The sequence below is a fragment of the Geospiza fortis genome, unplaced genomic scaffold (genome assembly GCF_000277835.1).
Source record: "Geospiza fortis unplaced genomic scaffold, GeoFor_1.0 scaffold8, whole genome shotgun sequence".
NCBI lineage: Eukaryota > Metazoa > Chordata > Aves > Passeriformes > Thraupidae > Geospiza > Geospiza fortis.
In genome coordinates this window covers 2,132,471-2,150,384 of record NW_005054414.1, presented here as the reverse complement: position 1 = coordinate 2,150,384, position 17,914 = coordinate 2,132,471, and the positions used below count along the sequence as shown (strand labels likewise).

Here is a 17,914-nt window from a genome sequence, read left to right as displayed (position 1 = left end):
AGAAAGAAAGGAGACCAGAGCACGTGGTGACAGGACAAGGGGGAATGACTTCAAGCTGACAGAGAGTAGGTTCAGATTGGATATTAGGAAAAAACTATTCCCTATGAGAGTGGGGAGGCCCTGGCACAGGTTGCCCAGAGAAGCTGTGGCTGTGCCATCCCTGGAAGTGTCCAAGCCCAGGTTGGATGGGGCTCTGAGCAAGCTGGGATAGTGGAGGGTGTCCCTGTCCATGGCAGGGAGAATGGAAATTGATGATCTTTGAAGTCCCTTCCAACCCAAACCATGATTCTGTGAAGACTCCTTCCCTCCAGGGTGCCTATCTGCACATGGTGCTGGTGTGGGTCCTGCAGTGTGAAATTGCTGGACCTGCACTAGGGAAAAAGGAAAACTGGTTTGTGAAAGAACCACAAAGAACTTTGGCCTTGTCTTTCAGATGGGATTGAAAGTAATTTTTTTTAGGATCCATTAAAAGATTCCAAATCTTGTTGGCAAAGAAGTTCTCTGATAGAGCTGACCTTGAACCTCCCACCAGGGACAGAACACTCCTGAACTTTGGAAAAGTTCGGATGCCATCTGAATGTTGAGGCTAGGGCCTCGTCTCATTGTTTTCTAATCCCAGTGATGCTGCTCAGCTGTGTATCTGTTGCCAAAGAGATTCCTATTGTGAGTCTAGCTAAATTTTCTATTCCCTTCTCCCCCGTCACTGACCTCTCAGTTCATCCCATAACAATAGAAGTCAGTGTACAAGTGTGACAGTGCCCTGAGATCTGAATGTGCTTTTTATATCCCAGCAGCATGGTGTGTTTCCAGAGCTTTAAGCAGAGGGGAGAGGGAAAACAGGGGCATCGCTCAAAGCTCGGGGAGCGCCTGGAGCCAGCATCTTGCAGAGCAGCAAGGACTGGCAGTGCAGGCGGCGGGAGCCGGGCCCCGCTGCGTGCCCGGAGCCGAGCGCGCAGGGAGGAGGGGCCAGAGTTGGTGCACAGGGCTCCTGTGGGAAGGGGCGAGTGGACACGAGTGTGTTTCTCCTCCCACGCCGTCCCCTGCTGCTGCACCCGCTGGAGTTGGCAGGGAGGGAGTGGCATCAATGATGTCCTTCCACAGAGTGGGAGCCTGTTGGGTTTTTCTTCTCACCGTCCCCTCCTCCTGCCCGCAGACAAAGCCACAAACCCCCTGAACAAGGACCTGGACTGGGATGGTATCAATGCGTTCTGTGAGCAGCTCAATAAGGAGCTAGAGGGGTAAGTGCTTTGTCCTTTCCCCAGGCTTCTCCAGGTCACAGGCCTGGTTATGATTTCCCCCCCCACCCCCCCCCCCCCCCCCAAACCCCACCCCCCCCCCAAACCACCCCCCCCCCCCCGGGACGTTGCTGCTTTTTCGGGAGCTGCGGCTGGAAACGTGGCGCTGCAGCGCGCTGCCACTTGCTGTGCCGCCCTCAGGACCGGCTATTTCTGTAGCCGAGCAATCATGGAATCAGACCGGAGGGGCCCTAATGATCCCTGCAGAAGGGAGCTGATTAGTGGCATGCTCCAGGAGAAGGGTAAACTGTTCCATCTCTGAGCACTCCCTGGATTTTAATGGAAATTTCATTAGCTGCTCGTATTATTACCTGTGCGAAAAGCAACAATACTCTGAGAATAATAGCTCCTGCTGCAATTAGGACAAGCCGTGGTCAGCAGTTGTGATGCATGAATCACGCTTTTGTTAGCTCTGCTGGCAAAGGAATTGATCTTTTGGATACGTTTCTTGGTGAAAAATGGAGTCTCCAAAGATGCCTTTCTCAAATCTCCCTTTCTCCTCTGCACAGGCACGCTCTCGCCGTTGTTTTCCGTGCTCCTCTGGATAGCAGTGGCATTTTGCACAGCAATGCTGTTTTTCATCTCCAAGCCTGTTGGCATTCGACCCTTTTTGGTGTCTGTAATTCTCAGGTCTATATATACTATAGGGCTCGGTCCTACCTTGATACTCCTTGGTGCTGCTAATGTAAGTACTTCAAAAGCTACCAGAATTTCCCTTTCAGCAGAAGGAATGATATTAAGGGTCTCCTATTAAAAAACTCGTTTGATTAGAGCTGTGCAAAACCTTCTTTTTCTGGTTCATTGTTTAAGCCAAAAAAAAGCCAAACAATTCCAGTCATCCTGAAACAGCAATGTCAGCAAAGTGGGAAACTAAGAAAAAAGTTGGTTTAGTTTTGTGCATATGCAAATATTTTAAAAACAAAAACATGAAATTTTAAAAAAAACATTGCTGCATAAGGGCAATAAAATCTACAGTTTCTCATGTTAAAAGAATAGTTTTCTCTACCAATACTCTCAGCACTATTGACACAAATTTGTGAAATGTTTCTGAGACCTTAAATATATTTTCAGGAAGAAAAGAGTTTTCAAAATTAAAAATTCTCTCAGCCCTTTGCCAGATCTCTTAACTTAGCCATGAATAAGTCTGCATGCTTACTGAGCGTGGTAAGATACACAGTCGTGCTCACAAGTCATCTATTTAAATTTCTGCCTGACTGCTACAGCTCTAATTCACCCCAGCACGAAGTATTGGGCTGTTTGCCACCAGTTCTGTATGTGAGAATTTCACATACTGAAAAATACCCAGACATATAGTCAAAGGTAAAGGCAAGTAAGCAGCACTTGCCCATGTCAAATTTGAGAGCAAAGCAGTTGTGTTGAGTCCTTATTCCTTGTCCTGGACTGCTAGGGTGATGAGGTGAGACCCTTTCCTGTTCACTGCTGCTCGTGTGCAGTCAAAGCTCAGGAGCCATGGAGAATCTGATGCTGTTGTTTAAATGCTATACTTTCAAAGTGTCTCAGTTCTGAGGGGTTTTTTTAGGGATTTTAAATTGAAGAACATGATCTGAAGGAAATAGATCTCACACACACCCCCCACACACACTTTCTGTTGTGTTACTATTGTTCATCTGTAGTAGCATACCTAGCTGCTCTTACAGAGTCTCAGGTCCAAACTCAGAATTGTTGGGAATTCACTCCCCAGCTGGATTTTAATGCTTTGTGACATTAACCCTGCCCACCTATTCACTAATGTTATAGGAATAAATCACAGTGCAGTGTTGGAGAGGTGATGTAGTTCCACTCACCCTCACGGGCTCATTCCCAGCGCGCTGTCAGAGCTGGATTTCCCTCACCTCACTCCAGCTATCTAAAGGTTGCATTTAGTCAAACCAACCTATCTAGACATCAACCCAAATAATAAATACCAGGATTTTTCTGAGGCATAAACCTAGCTTTTGTTCCCCCCCACAGCTCTGTAACAAAATCGTGTTCCTGGTGAGCTTTGTTGGCAACCGTGGGACCTTCACCCGTGGCTACAGAGCAGTCATCATGGACATGGCTTTTCTCTACCACGTGGCTTATGTCCTGGTCTGCATGCTGGGCCTCTGTGTGCACGAGTTCTTCTACAGCTTCCTGGTAAGTACGTGCTGCTGTGGAGGGGAAAACTTTGCAAAAATAGAAAATACCGTTACCCTGCAGCTGTCTTCAATTTCTTCCTGACAATCAAGCCAAATCATGTGTATTTTTAGCATGCCGTTGTGTTGCTGCCCCTTAGGAGCTGCTGTTTTTATTAGAACCTGTTTCTGTTAGGACTTATTTTATCTGTTTTAGAGCTGAAAGTTTGCTCCTTTCTTCTCACACAATCATCACCCGGCCCACTCCTTTTTCCCAGCTTTCTCCATATTCTGTGTCCACCATTCCTGTGTCTTCTGTCAGTCCTAACATTTCGGGGGCACTTGTCCAGGGGTGTGTGCATCATACCTGTACCAAAGGATCCCATTCCTCATCCCCAATACATTTTTAACAAATTACTTGGGAATGGGGATGGCATGCCTTCGGTGTAGCAGGAAGATTCATCACTTGAAATGTATCCCACTTCATTTTCTTTTGTTGCCATTTTTCAGATGGAATGCCTTTTAATAATATGGTACAGGTGCAGTGAAAATGAATCACACGAAATTATGCTAAACTAACTGCTCCCTTCATGCTGAGGAGCAGTAAAAGGTGTTTCACTGCTCTTCTTTGCTAATCCTTTTGCTCTATAATGGAACATGTGAAACTTGTAGGGACACTGACTAAATTGTGGTCATTACCTTTCCTGTTGTATTTTTTCTCAGCTTCCTGAATAGTAGTGAGCTTCCAGCATTTCAAAGATGTGTTAAGCACACTAAGATTTTCAGGAGTTCAGTGCTAACTCAGATAGAGCTCCTGTTGAAGTCAGACTTTCCAGATTTCGACTAAAGTCTGCTTGAAAGTTTGGGCAGATTTCTAAGGAGCCAAGATTGTGGCCGTAGTTGCAGGACCCTCTTGAAATGGATATAACTCTCCAGCTTAAAAAATGCTGGAGCAAATTATTTGCTGTTCTTTCAATGAGTTAGGTGATCTCTGTCTTAAAATATTTTGTGAAGTGTCAAGCTGCTTAAACATTTTATGCACTTACTTTTTTTCAGTGAATGCTATTGACCAATGTCCATGATTAATGGATTTTATCCATGTACCCAGGTTGCTTCCAGGTGTTCACTAAATAGTGGATGTAGTCTAAACTCTCATATTTGTTCATAACTGTCTCCCCTCTTTCTTTATTATCAATCCTTTCACAAGGTTTTTGATTTCAGATCTTATAAATTGTGTCTAATACCTTCTTCTGTGGAGCATTTTGATAAATCGTAGTGTGTCTCTTTATGTCTGTAATCTGAGTGTTTTGAAGTAGAAATACATACATTATAGATAAGGTCCAAAGCACTATAGAATATCAAGAAAATTGTAGGAGAAAAAAAAGTTAAAGGTTCTTGTAAAGCTCCTGTCACATTTAATTATGGTTTAGGCTTTTGACATTTAAAACAATATTATCTTAATATATAGTTTTCTTTAAAGTTAAATACCAGGAAACCTTATAGTGCAGGGTAGAGAAGAACAGAAGTTTCTAGTCATACACAAACAGTGACATGAATTTAACTTTGTCCTAAAAAAGGTGGCCCCAATCCTTGTCCATATGATATTTACATGATGCCATGAGCTCAAAGAAAGTTTACAAATATGTAATCACTTACATGTATGAGTGTATTTTTGAGTTGCAGCCTGTGCATGTTTATCAGATGAGAGATAACATGAAAAATTACTTTGTAGATATAGATCCATAGTGTGAAGACACTGTTTAAATTTTAATCTAGCCTGATTTTAAACATAGGGAAACGACAGATCTTGATGGTAGGTGTTGTCCATCTCTGAATCAGGCTCAAATATATTTTGTGGATTTTGCTATAATTAATTTTAAAATGTAAAGTTCTGTGCTAGATTTCCTCCTCCATAAGCATGACCAGGTCCCACTGAGATCAATGTGAGTTTATGAAGCTGAGAATGTAGAACATGGCTCGATGCATGTTTCAATAGTTCAGATTGTTTTCCTATGTAGCATCTATATATTGCCTCATTTGTATTCATTTTTCCTCTACTCTCTGCCTTCCCCAGCTGTTTGATCTGGTGTACAGGGAGGAGACATTGCTAAATGTGATAAAAAGTGTTACCAAGAATGGCCGTTCAATTATCCTCACTGCAGTGCTTGCTCTCATCCTGGTTTATCTCTTCTCCATCGTTGGCTTCCTCTTCCTGAAGGATGACTTTATCATGGAGGTTGACAGGTTGAAAATCAGGACCCCTGCTGCAGGTATTGTTTTTTATATTAAAATTTGCTTCCAATGTATCCCTTTTTCTGTCTGCCTAACCAAACTTTTCATCTAAGGGCATCAAATTTCTTTATTTGTGCCTGCAGGAGAGCAGAACTGATTCCATATACCTTAGAACTCAATTAAGTCTCTGTAAAATTTAATGTGTATAGGGTTGTTTTAGTCTGGGCTTATTTGTTGAAATGCTAAAATCTAACACATTTGATTTATTATGCTTGCTTCACAAACTCATAATAACAATTAAAAAAAAATCTGTATTTCCTAAATATCTTCCTAAGTGAAAAGCAGCTCCAAGTAGATTTTATTGGTTCTCATCCCACCTTAAAAGCAGCTCATTGTAATTTCTGTGTACTGTATGAGGCATGTGATCTTAACATGTTCATTAGCTGTATTAATTTCATTGCTTTTTGAGCTTCATCCAGCAGAAATTTATTACAGAATTCACATTTCTACTGATAGGAGCATCTTTTAAATTCAGTGTGTATTTCATGATCGTCATCGTTAGCGTATAATCCTGGCTTCAGTAAAGTCATTGGGAGGTTTGGAACCAGTTTTAAAAAGGCCAGGATTTCATCCTTCTGGAATGAGAGAGTTTAGCAAAGTGAACAGAGAGTTACAAACTTGCTTTGCTAGAAAAGAGCCAGGTCTGGTCTGTTGAGGGCTTTGTGTGTGCTGCCAGCCAGCCTGCTGGGAGCATGGGCAGGGGAGTAACAACTGGCTGCAGAGGAATACTTGAGAATAGCTGCTGATTAAATTCCTCGAGGCATGATTTTCCCAAATGCTGAGCTCTTCAGACCTGTACACAAGCACAGAACTGGTGGAACCCAGCTGGGGCTGTGTGCGCTCAGTGTTTGCCAGTCTTTCCCTGAAGTTGTTTTTTCAGGATTTAAAGCTCACAAACAAGGCAAAGGTCATTCAAGACTCTTGGGCCTGGCGTACTTCTGCAGCTGGTTCAAAACCATATGAAAAAAAGGGAACCTGACAGATTTCTTTAACATACTGTGATTTTTTTTTCTGCCACTGCTCATCCATTAGGTGCTAAATTGGCTTATATTTGACTTACCATTTATTTTTGGGACAGAACTTAGGGTGTGAAGTTTCACTTTGAAAGGTACTTGTGACAATCTTAATAAAACAGGCTACACACAGCTCTGGTCTGATCCAGGACAGCAGCTCCTGTGTGTTTGTGTTGCTTCTGTTGAGTTCTTGGCAGATTTTTGTGGTGTGGGTATGTTCTTGCTGGCTTTATACATTGCCATTTCTGATCAAAAACTCATCAAGAAAATATGCTGACTGCATGTTGATGGAACATTATGCTTCCCAGGACAAGTGCTTTAAATTTTTTCTTTATAAAGTAGCAGAAAGAGTAAGTCAGAGTGCATGTTTTCTGCATTACACATACTGTCTTAGGCTGTTATTTTGTTGTATAGTTTTGCCTTCATTTTTTTCTCCTTAAACCTTTTTGTATCTCTAATTTGAAATGCAGAAAATTGTTGAAGGTGCACAAGAGAAAATTGGTTTGATAAAATCAAGCTGATGTACACATTTACCACTTTGGGAATGTTAAATTAGTGTTTTACACAAACCCATACATATTTACAAATGAGTACCAAACTGTGTTATAATCCTTGAAAACCCTTAAATATTCTACATTCAGGATAACTGAATGTCAGCTCGGTGTCCTTCTTGTCAGCTTTTGTGAATAATTTATCTAATGGTTTTTAAAACTGACATTATTTTCATATCTGACAGTTGTTTCTGGCTTTGAATATATTTTGTGCTCACCAGAAGCAGCCGCATTTGATGTAGATTCATTAATTTCAGGAGATGAAATGGGAATAGCTGTGATATACAGTAAATATAAAACTGTGTTTTTGTTCATTGTGATTGCTTTGAGCTGTTGAGGCAGAATCTTTCAAGGAGGGAGGAGCTGCTGGTGTAATTTGTTCTGTTTTTCCTTCTTAACTCTCCAACCCGGTGCTTCGCTCCTAGGAAATAATGATTTAAAACTTAACAGCAATGTAGTGCCTGTCTTTTTGTCAACATCCTGCTTTTTCTACAGATATTGGTGAAGTTCCCACTACAACCCTGACATCAATGATGGGAGCCTGTGCAAAGGAGAACTGTTCCACGAGCATCCCAGCTCTTAACCCAGGTCAGTGCAGAGCTTCCCTCAGACCGATGATCACTTAGAGCTGAGGGATCCCTGGAAATGTTCAACGCCAGGCTGGATGGGGCTTGGAGCAGCCTGGTCTAGTGGAAGGTGCCCCTACCCATGGCAGAGGGTTGGAATGAGATGATCTTTGAGGTCTTTTCCAACCCAGACCTCTGGTTCTGTGATTCTCTGATCTGTGTGTTGCTATTGCAGGGACTTCTGCTGATGTGAGAAGTGACAATGACTCTTGTGAGTCAGAAGTGCTCAACTTCTGCAATCCTTGGAGCTTAGTTGGCAGCTTTGCTGTTAATGGGAGTGCTTCCCACACCTGATTTCCAAATGCACTGACATTAATTTTGTTATTAAAAGAGCTTGCTGAATCATTATGCTTGAATGTGCAGGTTGCTTCTTGCCAAGTGACTTAGCAGGGAGAAGCAGCTTGCTACTTGTCTGCAGCATCCTCACCTCCACACACTGAGCACTGGTAGATCCAGTTAGGGCCAGAAATTCATTTTCATGGCATAGCATATCTATCAGCAAGCTTCTGTGTATTTTTTCTATATGCATCTGGGCCAAGGCTGTATTGCAGCCAGAAGACCTGAGAACCCAGCTCCAGGCCCACATGTCTGTCTGTCTCCCTCTTTCCGTGGGGCACGGTCTGATTGAGGTGGCTGGTGTTTCAGTGCAGGTCTTGTTTGGTTTGATGTGTTGTGGCCTTTGCAGTGGAGGTGTGTGCACAGTGGATGGTCTGCAGGCTTAAAGTATTTACTGCCACAGTTGCCTGTGGCTGCTGGGGGCTGAAAGTGAGGATATAAACTGTCCCTTCCTGCATGCCAGTATAATGTTGTTTCATAAGCTTTATTCTTCCACTAATTTTTGAGTTTTTAGGATCAAAGCCTTCAGGGAGAGGGCTATAAAAGCAGGCTTTTTCTCCCCAGCTGGTGTGTAAACAGGCCTCATAAACAACATGGGAAGCTGTCTGGCTAGATAGAGAAAACAGTCTAAGAGCTATTGGCAAAGCTGCTGCATTCAAATAGTAATCAATCAGTCAAAAAGATGCAGTATGGCTTTTGCCAAGCTCTTTAAATGATAGATATCTCACATTTCTCATTGTTTGGGTACTGCTCCTTTAAAATCAAACCATAATGAAACAGGGCTGACAAAACATCTAAGTGCACTCTTACTTAATCTTGAAGAGATTTTATTTATCCCATACTATTAAAACCCACCAACATTCAGCAAGAGCGCTTTTGCTCACCTTAGCCACCTGATCAAAAGAATTGTTCTACTTTCTGTCTTTTCCTGGGACAGATTTCCTCTCTGGCAAAAGTGTGAGTGTGGTGGAATGCAAAGGCGTGAGATCACCATCCCTGGAAGTGTTCAAAAGCTGTGGGGATGGGGAACTTGGGATGTGGTTTAGTGGAGGACATGGCATGGTTGGGTGAGTGGTTGGACTCGGTCTCAGAGGTCTCTTCCAGCTTTAATGGTGCTATGATTCTGTGAGATTTGGGGAGTTTCACTTTGCAGCACCAGAGAAGTCCACAGCTGTGTGTGGGAGAGAGAAAATGTTCTCAGTGGCATCTCAGTCCCGAGTGAGACAGGAATTACATTGCTTTTCAGATCAGATCACTGCTGATCATTTCTTCTGATGGCACTCTGCTTCTTCCTTGGGTTTCACTGGTGGAGCCTTGCCCAGTCATTGCTCTTACTGGTGCGGCAGCTGCCTGGGGAGGCAGTGTGCTGTGCTCCCCTCTCTGCAGCCTGCTGCTCACTCTGCTCTGGGCTGTCAGCATGAAAATACTTCATCTCATTTGCCTTGGAGTGTCCCTCTCTCCACTCCAAAAACATTTCCACAGCACTTCAGTCTGTGCCTGGTGAAGTCCCTGATCACTTAAAGGAGCTTCACATCCTACAGTACATACCTCCTCATCCTCTGTAGCCCATAAAGACCTTGCTAGAAAGGTGCACAGATACCTGTTTGTAAAATGGGACATTTCCAAAGAGCCATGCCACTGCCAGGACTGGTCCTGCTCTGTGCAAGTTCTGCTGGATCCACGTGGGCACAGGTGTGTCTCACCTGATGTGCTTGTGTGGCCCAGGGAGCTGTGGGGCGTCAGATGAAGATTTTTGAAGTAAATCTCCCTGTTACCATGTGATTAACATTGTGGGGTGGTCTTAGCCCTTAACCTGTTTTGCCTGTGAATTAAATTTAATGAGAAGACAGCCTGCCTAATGCTGTCCAGACTCTCACAAGCCACTTTCCAGGGTGGAACTGCTTACAAATAATCCCCCTGAACCTCAATTAACATCAATATTGGGTCCTTAACAGCAGTGCACTCTAGAGATCCACTCCTTTCTTTCAAGTCTGGGCATTGCTGGTGCCTAGAGGGGCTGAGCCTGCACTGTGAATTCTGTTGAGCATTGAGAACAGACAGCTGAGGCAGAACATGTGCCTGTAGGGTAGCCTGGCTCCCAGCTTGAAGGCAGCTCCACATCTGGGAGTGGAATAGAACAGCAAAAATGATGTCTGTACACTCTCCACAGCCTACATTGCTGCACTAGAGATTTCTGCCAACTTTGGGCTGTCTGGTTCTCTGGCTTGCAACCTGAGCTTGCTTTTCTGGGAGCTTTTCTGGCTGGGATGCTGATGTTCTGTGTTGCAAGATGTGCGAGGTGATGTATCTTTTCCTCTGAAGCCTGGCTTGCTCTGAATTAGCATCTCAGTGGACAGAGAGAGTTGGGTGTTAGGGCTGCTGGTAGATAATTCCCTCTTCAATTCTCAGCCCCGATTATCCTCTCTGTTCACCAGAATCTGATCATCTGCTGCTTCCAGCACCTGAGTCTGGTCTTGTGAACAGAGAAAATATTGTAGTTGCCTAAAACAAATAGAAGCTGTGGCTTTTTTGAAGGCTTTTTATTTATTTTGTGGACGGTCTCCTTCTCAAGCAAAAAAAAAAAAAAAAGATGGAGTATTGTTTGAAAGGAGGGAATAATAGCAGGATACAACAGGAAAGATTAGCTGATATGAATAACATCACTGTGCTAGTAAAAAAATCTAGGTATGACAGGATAAAAAAGGTTTCTTGTTTCAATCCTTTCAGTTTCAATATTTAAGCAGTTATTTTTAAATCCAGGATTATTTGTGGGAGTAGTGTCTGTAATGACCATATACTTTAACAGGGAAGTCTGTCCTGATGTCTGGTTTTGCTTTTCTTTTTGCTCAAAGCTCCTTCAGTAGGGAGTTGTTTCTCATTTAATTTGCCTGTGGAGCAGAAGCAGTGGTGGCAAAAGCAGCAGACACCAGCACTGTCCTGCCCATCCCAGCCAGGATACATGCACCACAGTCTGGGAGCCCAAATCCAAAATTAAATTTAAATCCAAATTACTTGTCTGCAATGTGAGTGCTTGCAGTCAATTCAATTTATCAGAGTCTATCTCAGTGGCCCAGATGTGGTGGTTTGGGGCTGTTAAATATGTGTATCAGTCAGCTCTCCCAGCAGGGTGTTGTTGTTTATTAAACTCTGTTACAATGAGTGCACGGAGCACAGCGAGTGTGAATCGCTGCCCTCCCCCCGAAGCGAGCGTGTCCCTGAAGAGGAAGGAAGGCAGGAGGAATGGCAGTCACAGCCCTGGCCCTTCAGCCCAAGGCAGCAGCACACAGGGAACAGCTCAAGCAGGGCTCTTCAAAGGGAAGCTGTGGAAGCAGTGAGTATGTGGTGGGAGGGACTCTGGCCAAGGTGGACCGAGTGCCCCTGGGGTTTGGTGTTCCAGCCCAGCTCCTCTGCACGTTCAAATATCTCCTGTACAATAGTACCCTCTGTGGCTGGGCCAAAACCACACAGCAGCTCTGCAGCACAGATAAGAACAGCATCCAAGTTTTCAGGCTGAGGCCAGGGAGAGCCTTTCATTTAATGTCTGTCAGACTTGTGCTTGGGCACGTGTGCTGGTGGAAAGATCATGGACAGATGAACAAAAGCCAGGCCCTCCTTCATGGTTTGAAATGCTAACATGACTTGGCTTCCACATGAGTAGGTAGAGGAATGATTTCACAGGAAGACAATCCTTTTACAAATGTGCTTCTAATTCTCTGTTTATATTGCTTCTTGTCTATGCTGCATTTTTAGGGGGCCCACTGGAGAAGCAGTGGGAGGACTGCAAGGAGAAGGGGTGCTCCCATGAGCAGAGATGGTGGCTCTGGGTCATTAACAGCTCTGGTGGGAGCCCTGCTTGTGATTTTCTCCATCTCTCTTCAGGCTAAGTGTGCCTGATGTGCCTAAGTATGTCACCAGCAGGGATATGCACGTGGGTGGGGATGATCAGTGAGGTTCTGCATGAGAAATATGAGAGATGTGTCCTGCATTTGCTTTCTCTAACAGAATTGTGGCTTTGCTTGATGAGTGATTGTTTGATGCCGTGGTTCCTGTTTGCAGGTGAAGAAGAGGAGGATGGAATAGAAAGGACCTGTGACACCCTGCTCATGTGCATTGTGACTGTGTTGAACCAAGGCCTGCGCAATGGTGGTGGTGTGGGAGACGTGCTCAGAAAGCCTTCCAAAGATGTGAGTGTTTTGGCTCTGGAAATGCATTACTCCCTGTGCATCTCATCAATGCCAAAGTCAATTTTTGGAGGTTATAGACAGTGTTTGTATCTAGTCTGATCTCATGTCACACAGCTGATTAATCCATGTGACTTTTAGATCCCAGATGGGATATTTAATGGGAAGAGCTAGGCTTAATGTGATGATGATGCTTGAAGAAAGATTTCTAGGTAGTTGTTTACCACTTCTGGAAAAATGCAGAATATCATAACCTTCAAAGAACTGCTAAGAAGTCAGCCCTGGGAGGCACATCTGGAGTGCTGTGTCCAGTCCTGGGCTCCTCAGCACGGGAGGGACATGGAGCTCCTGGATTGGGGCCAGTGGAGGCTGCAGAGATGATTTAGGGCCTGGAGCATCTCTGGCAGGGAAAGGCTGAGGGAGCTGGGGCTGTCCAGCCTGGAGAGGAGCCCCAGCTGAGAGGGGCCTCAGCCCTGGGTGTCCCTGTGTGCAGGGAGGGTCAGAGCAGGGCCCAGGCTCTGCTCCAGGGGCCCAGCAATGGCACCAGAGGAACGGGCAGGGACTGAGCCCAGGAGGGTCCACCTGGGCATTTTAGTTTATATTCAGCATGGCACCTGCCCTGGAATAGGTCCTGTTGTTTATTTGTACTCAACCAGCATGAAGATCAAACCAGAATTTAATCTGTTGTGGCATATTTTCTCCTCCAGAAGTTTCCTCAAAAATGTGGTTCATTTAAGGACCTCCGTTAATATTTTGGTGGTTTCATGCATTTTTATTTAGGTTCAAAAAGAACATCACAAATAAAGGCAATCTAGCAGCACTTTGCTTGATGAGCCATACCATACATGTTATTAATAAATTCAGGATAAAGGATCTCAGCAGGGCTTGCAAGAGTCCAGAGACAGCTCAGATCTGCATGGAAGAGCTCCCTGTGCTGGTTGTAGGAGTCTATATCCTGTCTCACAGACTGGGAGGTTCTGCAGGAGCCAAAATTGATTCCCAGGGGAGTCTGTAAGCGCTTACAGACTTTGAAAGTGACCCTTTGAAATTGACCCTTGCCACTTAGCAGCTCTTTAATGCTAATTATATTGACGCACTCCACAAAGGGTAGTGCTGTTATTCCCGTGAATGTGTGGGAAATGGAGCAATTGGGTGACTTCGGGTTTCTATCAGGGTGAAGAAAAGGACTTGGGTAGTCCCTCCCTAGTCCTGTGAGTAAGGCTAGCAGAATTTGGCATATGAAAAGAAAGAACTGTAGCTTTGCTTGAGCTAATGTGAAAATGTTTAATATTTTAGATTTGTGCTATTTTTATACCTTATTGCAACCTTGCTATTGCAGGAGCCCTTGTTTGCTGCACGAGTTGTTTATGATCTTCTGTTTTACTTCATTGTCATAATTATTGTCCTCAACCTGATCTTTGGAGTCATCATTGATACATTTGCTGATCTCAGGAGTGAAAAGCAGAAAAAGGAGGAGATACTAAAGACCACCTGTTTTATCTGTGGTAGGTGTTACCGATCTCTTGAGATATTTGAGGGTGAAAGGAGTGAAAATGAACTATTCCTCGATAAATAAAGCTTGGACCCCAGGCGTGGTTATCTTCTACAAGGAAAGTGTAAAATTTCCAGAGGCTGATTCCAAATTTATTCCCTCTCAGTAGGAGACAGATTTGGTTTATGAATCAAAAGCTAGCTTTGCTGAGAGGTGGCTTCACAGTCTCCACCCAGAATCCGAGGCAGAAGAGCTGTGTCTCACACTTGCAGCATCACCACTAATGGAGATGGGGCAGCTGCTGACTCTGTTTCTCAGAACTTGCTGCAGATGAAAGTGCAGCTTCTATTTCACAGCACAGGGCATTCCAGAGGGGGAGCATCAGCAAGAGCTGCCCATTTCAGAAGGTGATAAGAAGCAGGGAACAAAAGAGTTTGGTGGAAATCATCCCCACAGAGCCCACGGAAAATCACACTTATTTTGAAGTGCACTCACAAAGAGGGACAGACCTTCACTCCCTGGGGGACTTCACAGATACCTGCTTTTTTGTAGGCTGGGTGCTGTTTCCGTGGTGGTTGTACAGACAGGGATGAATGCTGTGCAGAGCACTACTTGTCTTTAGTGTCAGGACAGGAAATCCAGGGAGACAAACGTTAGTGATTTCTCTCCTTCCTCACTTCTGGTATTCTTCAGAGATCTGAACCATTACAGGGAAAAATAAAAAATAATTCTTATGACTACAGCTCTGTAAAGACTGTGTGACAACCGAGCTGCAGGGACTCACCCTCTCTGCCAGGTTTAAGCCCACAAACAATCTCACTGAAGCTTAAGTGGAACTCTTTATATGTTTGATGCTAAAAGTGTGCATAAATCTTTGGAAGATCAGGGCCTGGACTGCACACTATGTGCTTCCCAGTATACATTTAGAAAGAGCCAGAGCCAACACTTGTAAAACACTTTATGGCCCTCAGCATAGAAGGCTCTGTAAAACTGTAACATATTTATTATATTGTTATTGTTATTAAGAGGAAATATCACAAAAGAGAATAAATGCTGTGTTGAAAGACTTCTGTCAGGAATGCCTTCTGGCCTGGTATTTCTTGCCTGGCAGTTATGGCTTTTAAATTAAGATCTTTCAAATTTATGATCCTTTAAATTAAGTTAGGTTCCCTCCTCTAACATATTTAACAGATTTGCGTATTTTTACGTTGAAGTTTATTTTTTGGTTTTATGTTCTTCTCTTTTTGCAGGACTGGAGAGAGACAAATTTGATAACAAGACCGTTTCGTTTGAGGAGCATATAAAGGCAGAACACAACATGTGGCATTATTTGTACTTTATAGTTCTTGTCAAAGTTAAAGATCCAACTGAATACACTGGCCCAGAGAGCTACGTGGCACAGATGATTGTGGTAAGTCAATTTGGGCAAGTGCTTTATGCAACTGAGAGATGCTCCTTGCAGCTAGGGCAGAGAATATCTTTCTTTTTCTCTCTCTCTGAACAATAGGAGGCATCGATCTGTATTTTTAAAGATCTTTTCACATGTCTTAGTCTGCAACAAAACCCGGCCTTAAACATAATGAAAAAGATGAAGGTGCAGGCCTCAGTCTCCAGTTTGGTGTCGGTGCTCTCATGCTCTGTGGGTTCTGCTGCCTCATTAGGCAGAGCTGGGGCAGGAGAGCATGCATCATAACATCTGCTGCTGCTCCAGCTTTGTCTAGTGTCTCTGGGCTGCTGTCCAGAAAAATAACATCTCCTGCTGCACACTGAAACGTGGGGTCAGTGCCCAGGGCTGGTGATTTTCTCCTATGGCTGCTCTGAACAAGCTAGTGAAAAAACCGAACAGAGCAGCCGCAGGGATTTGAAGAGCCACAGAAACTGCCTTGTGAAGCAGGGAGAGTACTTGGATTCAGAGAGAGAAATGTGATGATGCTGGGCCAGAGAGGTGTTCGATTACAGTTTGTTTCCAGCCTGCTGCCGAAGAGGGTTTGTTCTGCTCAGCGACAAGAGTGGATTATCAAGGCTGCCTGGCTTGGGGCTTCATTTTTGAGGAATTCTGCCTGCCTGCTGGGCTATTCTGGTGCAGCATTTTCTTCCTGTGGACTTGCTGGCAGGTATTGCAGTGCTCAGGGCCTGTGCCAGGCTCTGTGGTTGCAGAGCTGGCATATGTCTGAATCCCGGAGGAGTCTGTAACCAACGCGCATCAGGCTTCACTGTTTCTGCACTTCTGGAGCCACGTTTCTTATCAAGACTATCTCCCTGCTATCCCTCATCAAGCCTTTGGCTGGACATACTACCCAGCCTCATTACTGAGGTGCTGGGCGGCCTTTTACTCCCCAGTTTAGCCAAAGGGAAGATTCTTCTCCTTTCACTTCAGCTGTCGTCAGGTCAGGCGCCAGGTTTCAATCGATCCCAGCTCCTTTCTGCCTTGACAGTGCAAAAAGCTGGGTTATTTATTCTGCCTTCAGATGGGTGTCCAGGATAGCTGGGATGACTCACCTTTCTCACTCTATTGAGAGCCCAAATGGTTAGTTTAGAGAAGATGCCTAATTGGGAGCAGGCTAAAATTAGAGCTGACTGCCATGCACTGTGCAGGCTTATGCAGAGCTTACCTTGAAGAACTCACATTAGTGGAAATGGTGGTGTTTAGACAGGAGTGTATGCTTGATTGCTGCAGTTAAATTGAGCTTTTGTAAGTGCTATTGCCACTAGAAGGGAAGGTGCTGTGGCAGGTGAGGGAAATCAGTGCTCAGGTGCAGAGGAACAGCCTATTTCCTTCAATTTTGAGCCATCAGTCTCATTGCCCAACTCAAAGTGTTTATGCTGTAGGCAGTGATGGATCTACACTTCTGCAGTTTGGTGGGTGAGTTAGAAAACCTAAAACAAATCCTTGTAGACTCTGTTGCATTATGAGAAACTATTCATAGTGGCAAGTTGTCCTGTTAACCATGGAAATATTTTAGTTTACGTCAGAAATACATTTTAATTTCTGGAACCAGACTCTGGCGCCTGTCTCATTTGTTCATTCCTCCTCTTCCTCTCCTTGCAATGTTTGTAGGATTTTAAAAGTCTGTGGTATGTATGTTAAGTATTAATGTTTAATTCCAAGAGATGCATTAATATTCATAGTAAGTATATTCATCCTGTGGCAGCAGTGGTTTGACTTTTCTGATGTGTAATTCACTAATGTATTTTACTTCTGCATTAATGGCTGGAACTCCTTTTTTAATATCTAAGAGAGAAAAGCACCAAAAACTCACGTGACCCCAAGCACTGAACTGATTTCTCAAAGCCCCTGTTCCTCTGGTAGTTTAAGTGGTTAGCAGTAATCCAGATTTTGGGATTATTAAACTCTCTTTTTCCAGTTAAAGGTTATTTTGGATGCTGGAGAGGTACATATGGATCAAGAAATACAAAGCTTACATGGGATGAAAGTATAAAGGGTAGAGTGGGAGAAAAAAGAGAAATAAATGGTAGTACAAACTACAAGTGTCTGGTATGGGATTAGTAGTTGTGTCTTTGTGTAGTTTAAATTCCTAGTATGAAATCCAGGGAAGATGTGCTGCATAGCAAAAGCAATTGGAACTTCTTAAGTGAACAAAAAAGGACGCTTTCTCTTGGAGCCAGGGAATTTACAGTATGCCACATGATTCAAGGAATACTAAGAAATTAAAGAAAATAATCTGACTGCAGGAATGGAGTATATCTGACTGGAAGAAGAGATTTAGAGATACAGCTTTGCTTAGGACCAAAAGAAGAGTCAAAAGGAAAACTCTCAGAGGCAGTTTTGAAGCTGCCAGACATATGAGCTGCTGTAGCAAATGTGTTTGGTGTGTCCCAAACACAGCCTGAAAATAATGAATTACACCACAGGCACGCGAGATGTGCTGCATTCCATGCACTAATTAAGCCTGAGCATGGCTTTTGTCATGAGGACAGATAAGCTGATTCAGACTCTGTGACAGCCTGAAAGCTGTGTGACCATCCTTGTGATGCTGGGAGAGGTGACCAAGT

At 43.9% G+C, this 17,914-nt stretch overlaps 1 protein-coding gene across 1 annotated transcript in view; it reads left to right on the top strand.

Annotated features, from left to right (window-relative positions):
• ITPR2 (inositol 1,4,5-trisphosphate receptor type 2) overlaps positions 1 to 17,914 on the top strand; it is a 242,890-nt gene that overhangs the window by 202,978 nt on the left and 21,998 nt on the right. Inside the window, exons 48-54 of the mRNA XM_031061432.1 lie at positions 1,805 to 1,980; positions 3,267 to 3,431; positions 5,484 to 5,679; positions 7,761 to 7,853; positions 12,284 to 12,411; positions 13,748 to 13,913; positions 15,151 to 15,311. Of these exons, the coding sequence (XP_030917292.1) occupies positions 1,805 to 1,980; positions 3,267 to 3,431; positions 5,484 to 5,679; positions 7,761 to 7,853; positions 12,284 to 12,411; positions 13,748 to 13,913; positions 15,151 to 15,311 (1,085 nt within the window). The remainder of the gene's footprint in view (positions 1 to 1,804; positions 1,981 to 3,266; positions 3,432 to 5,483; positions 5,680 to 7,760; positions 7,854 to 12,283; positions 12,412 to 13,747; positions 13,914 to 15,150; positions 15,312 to 17,914) is intronic.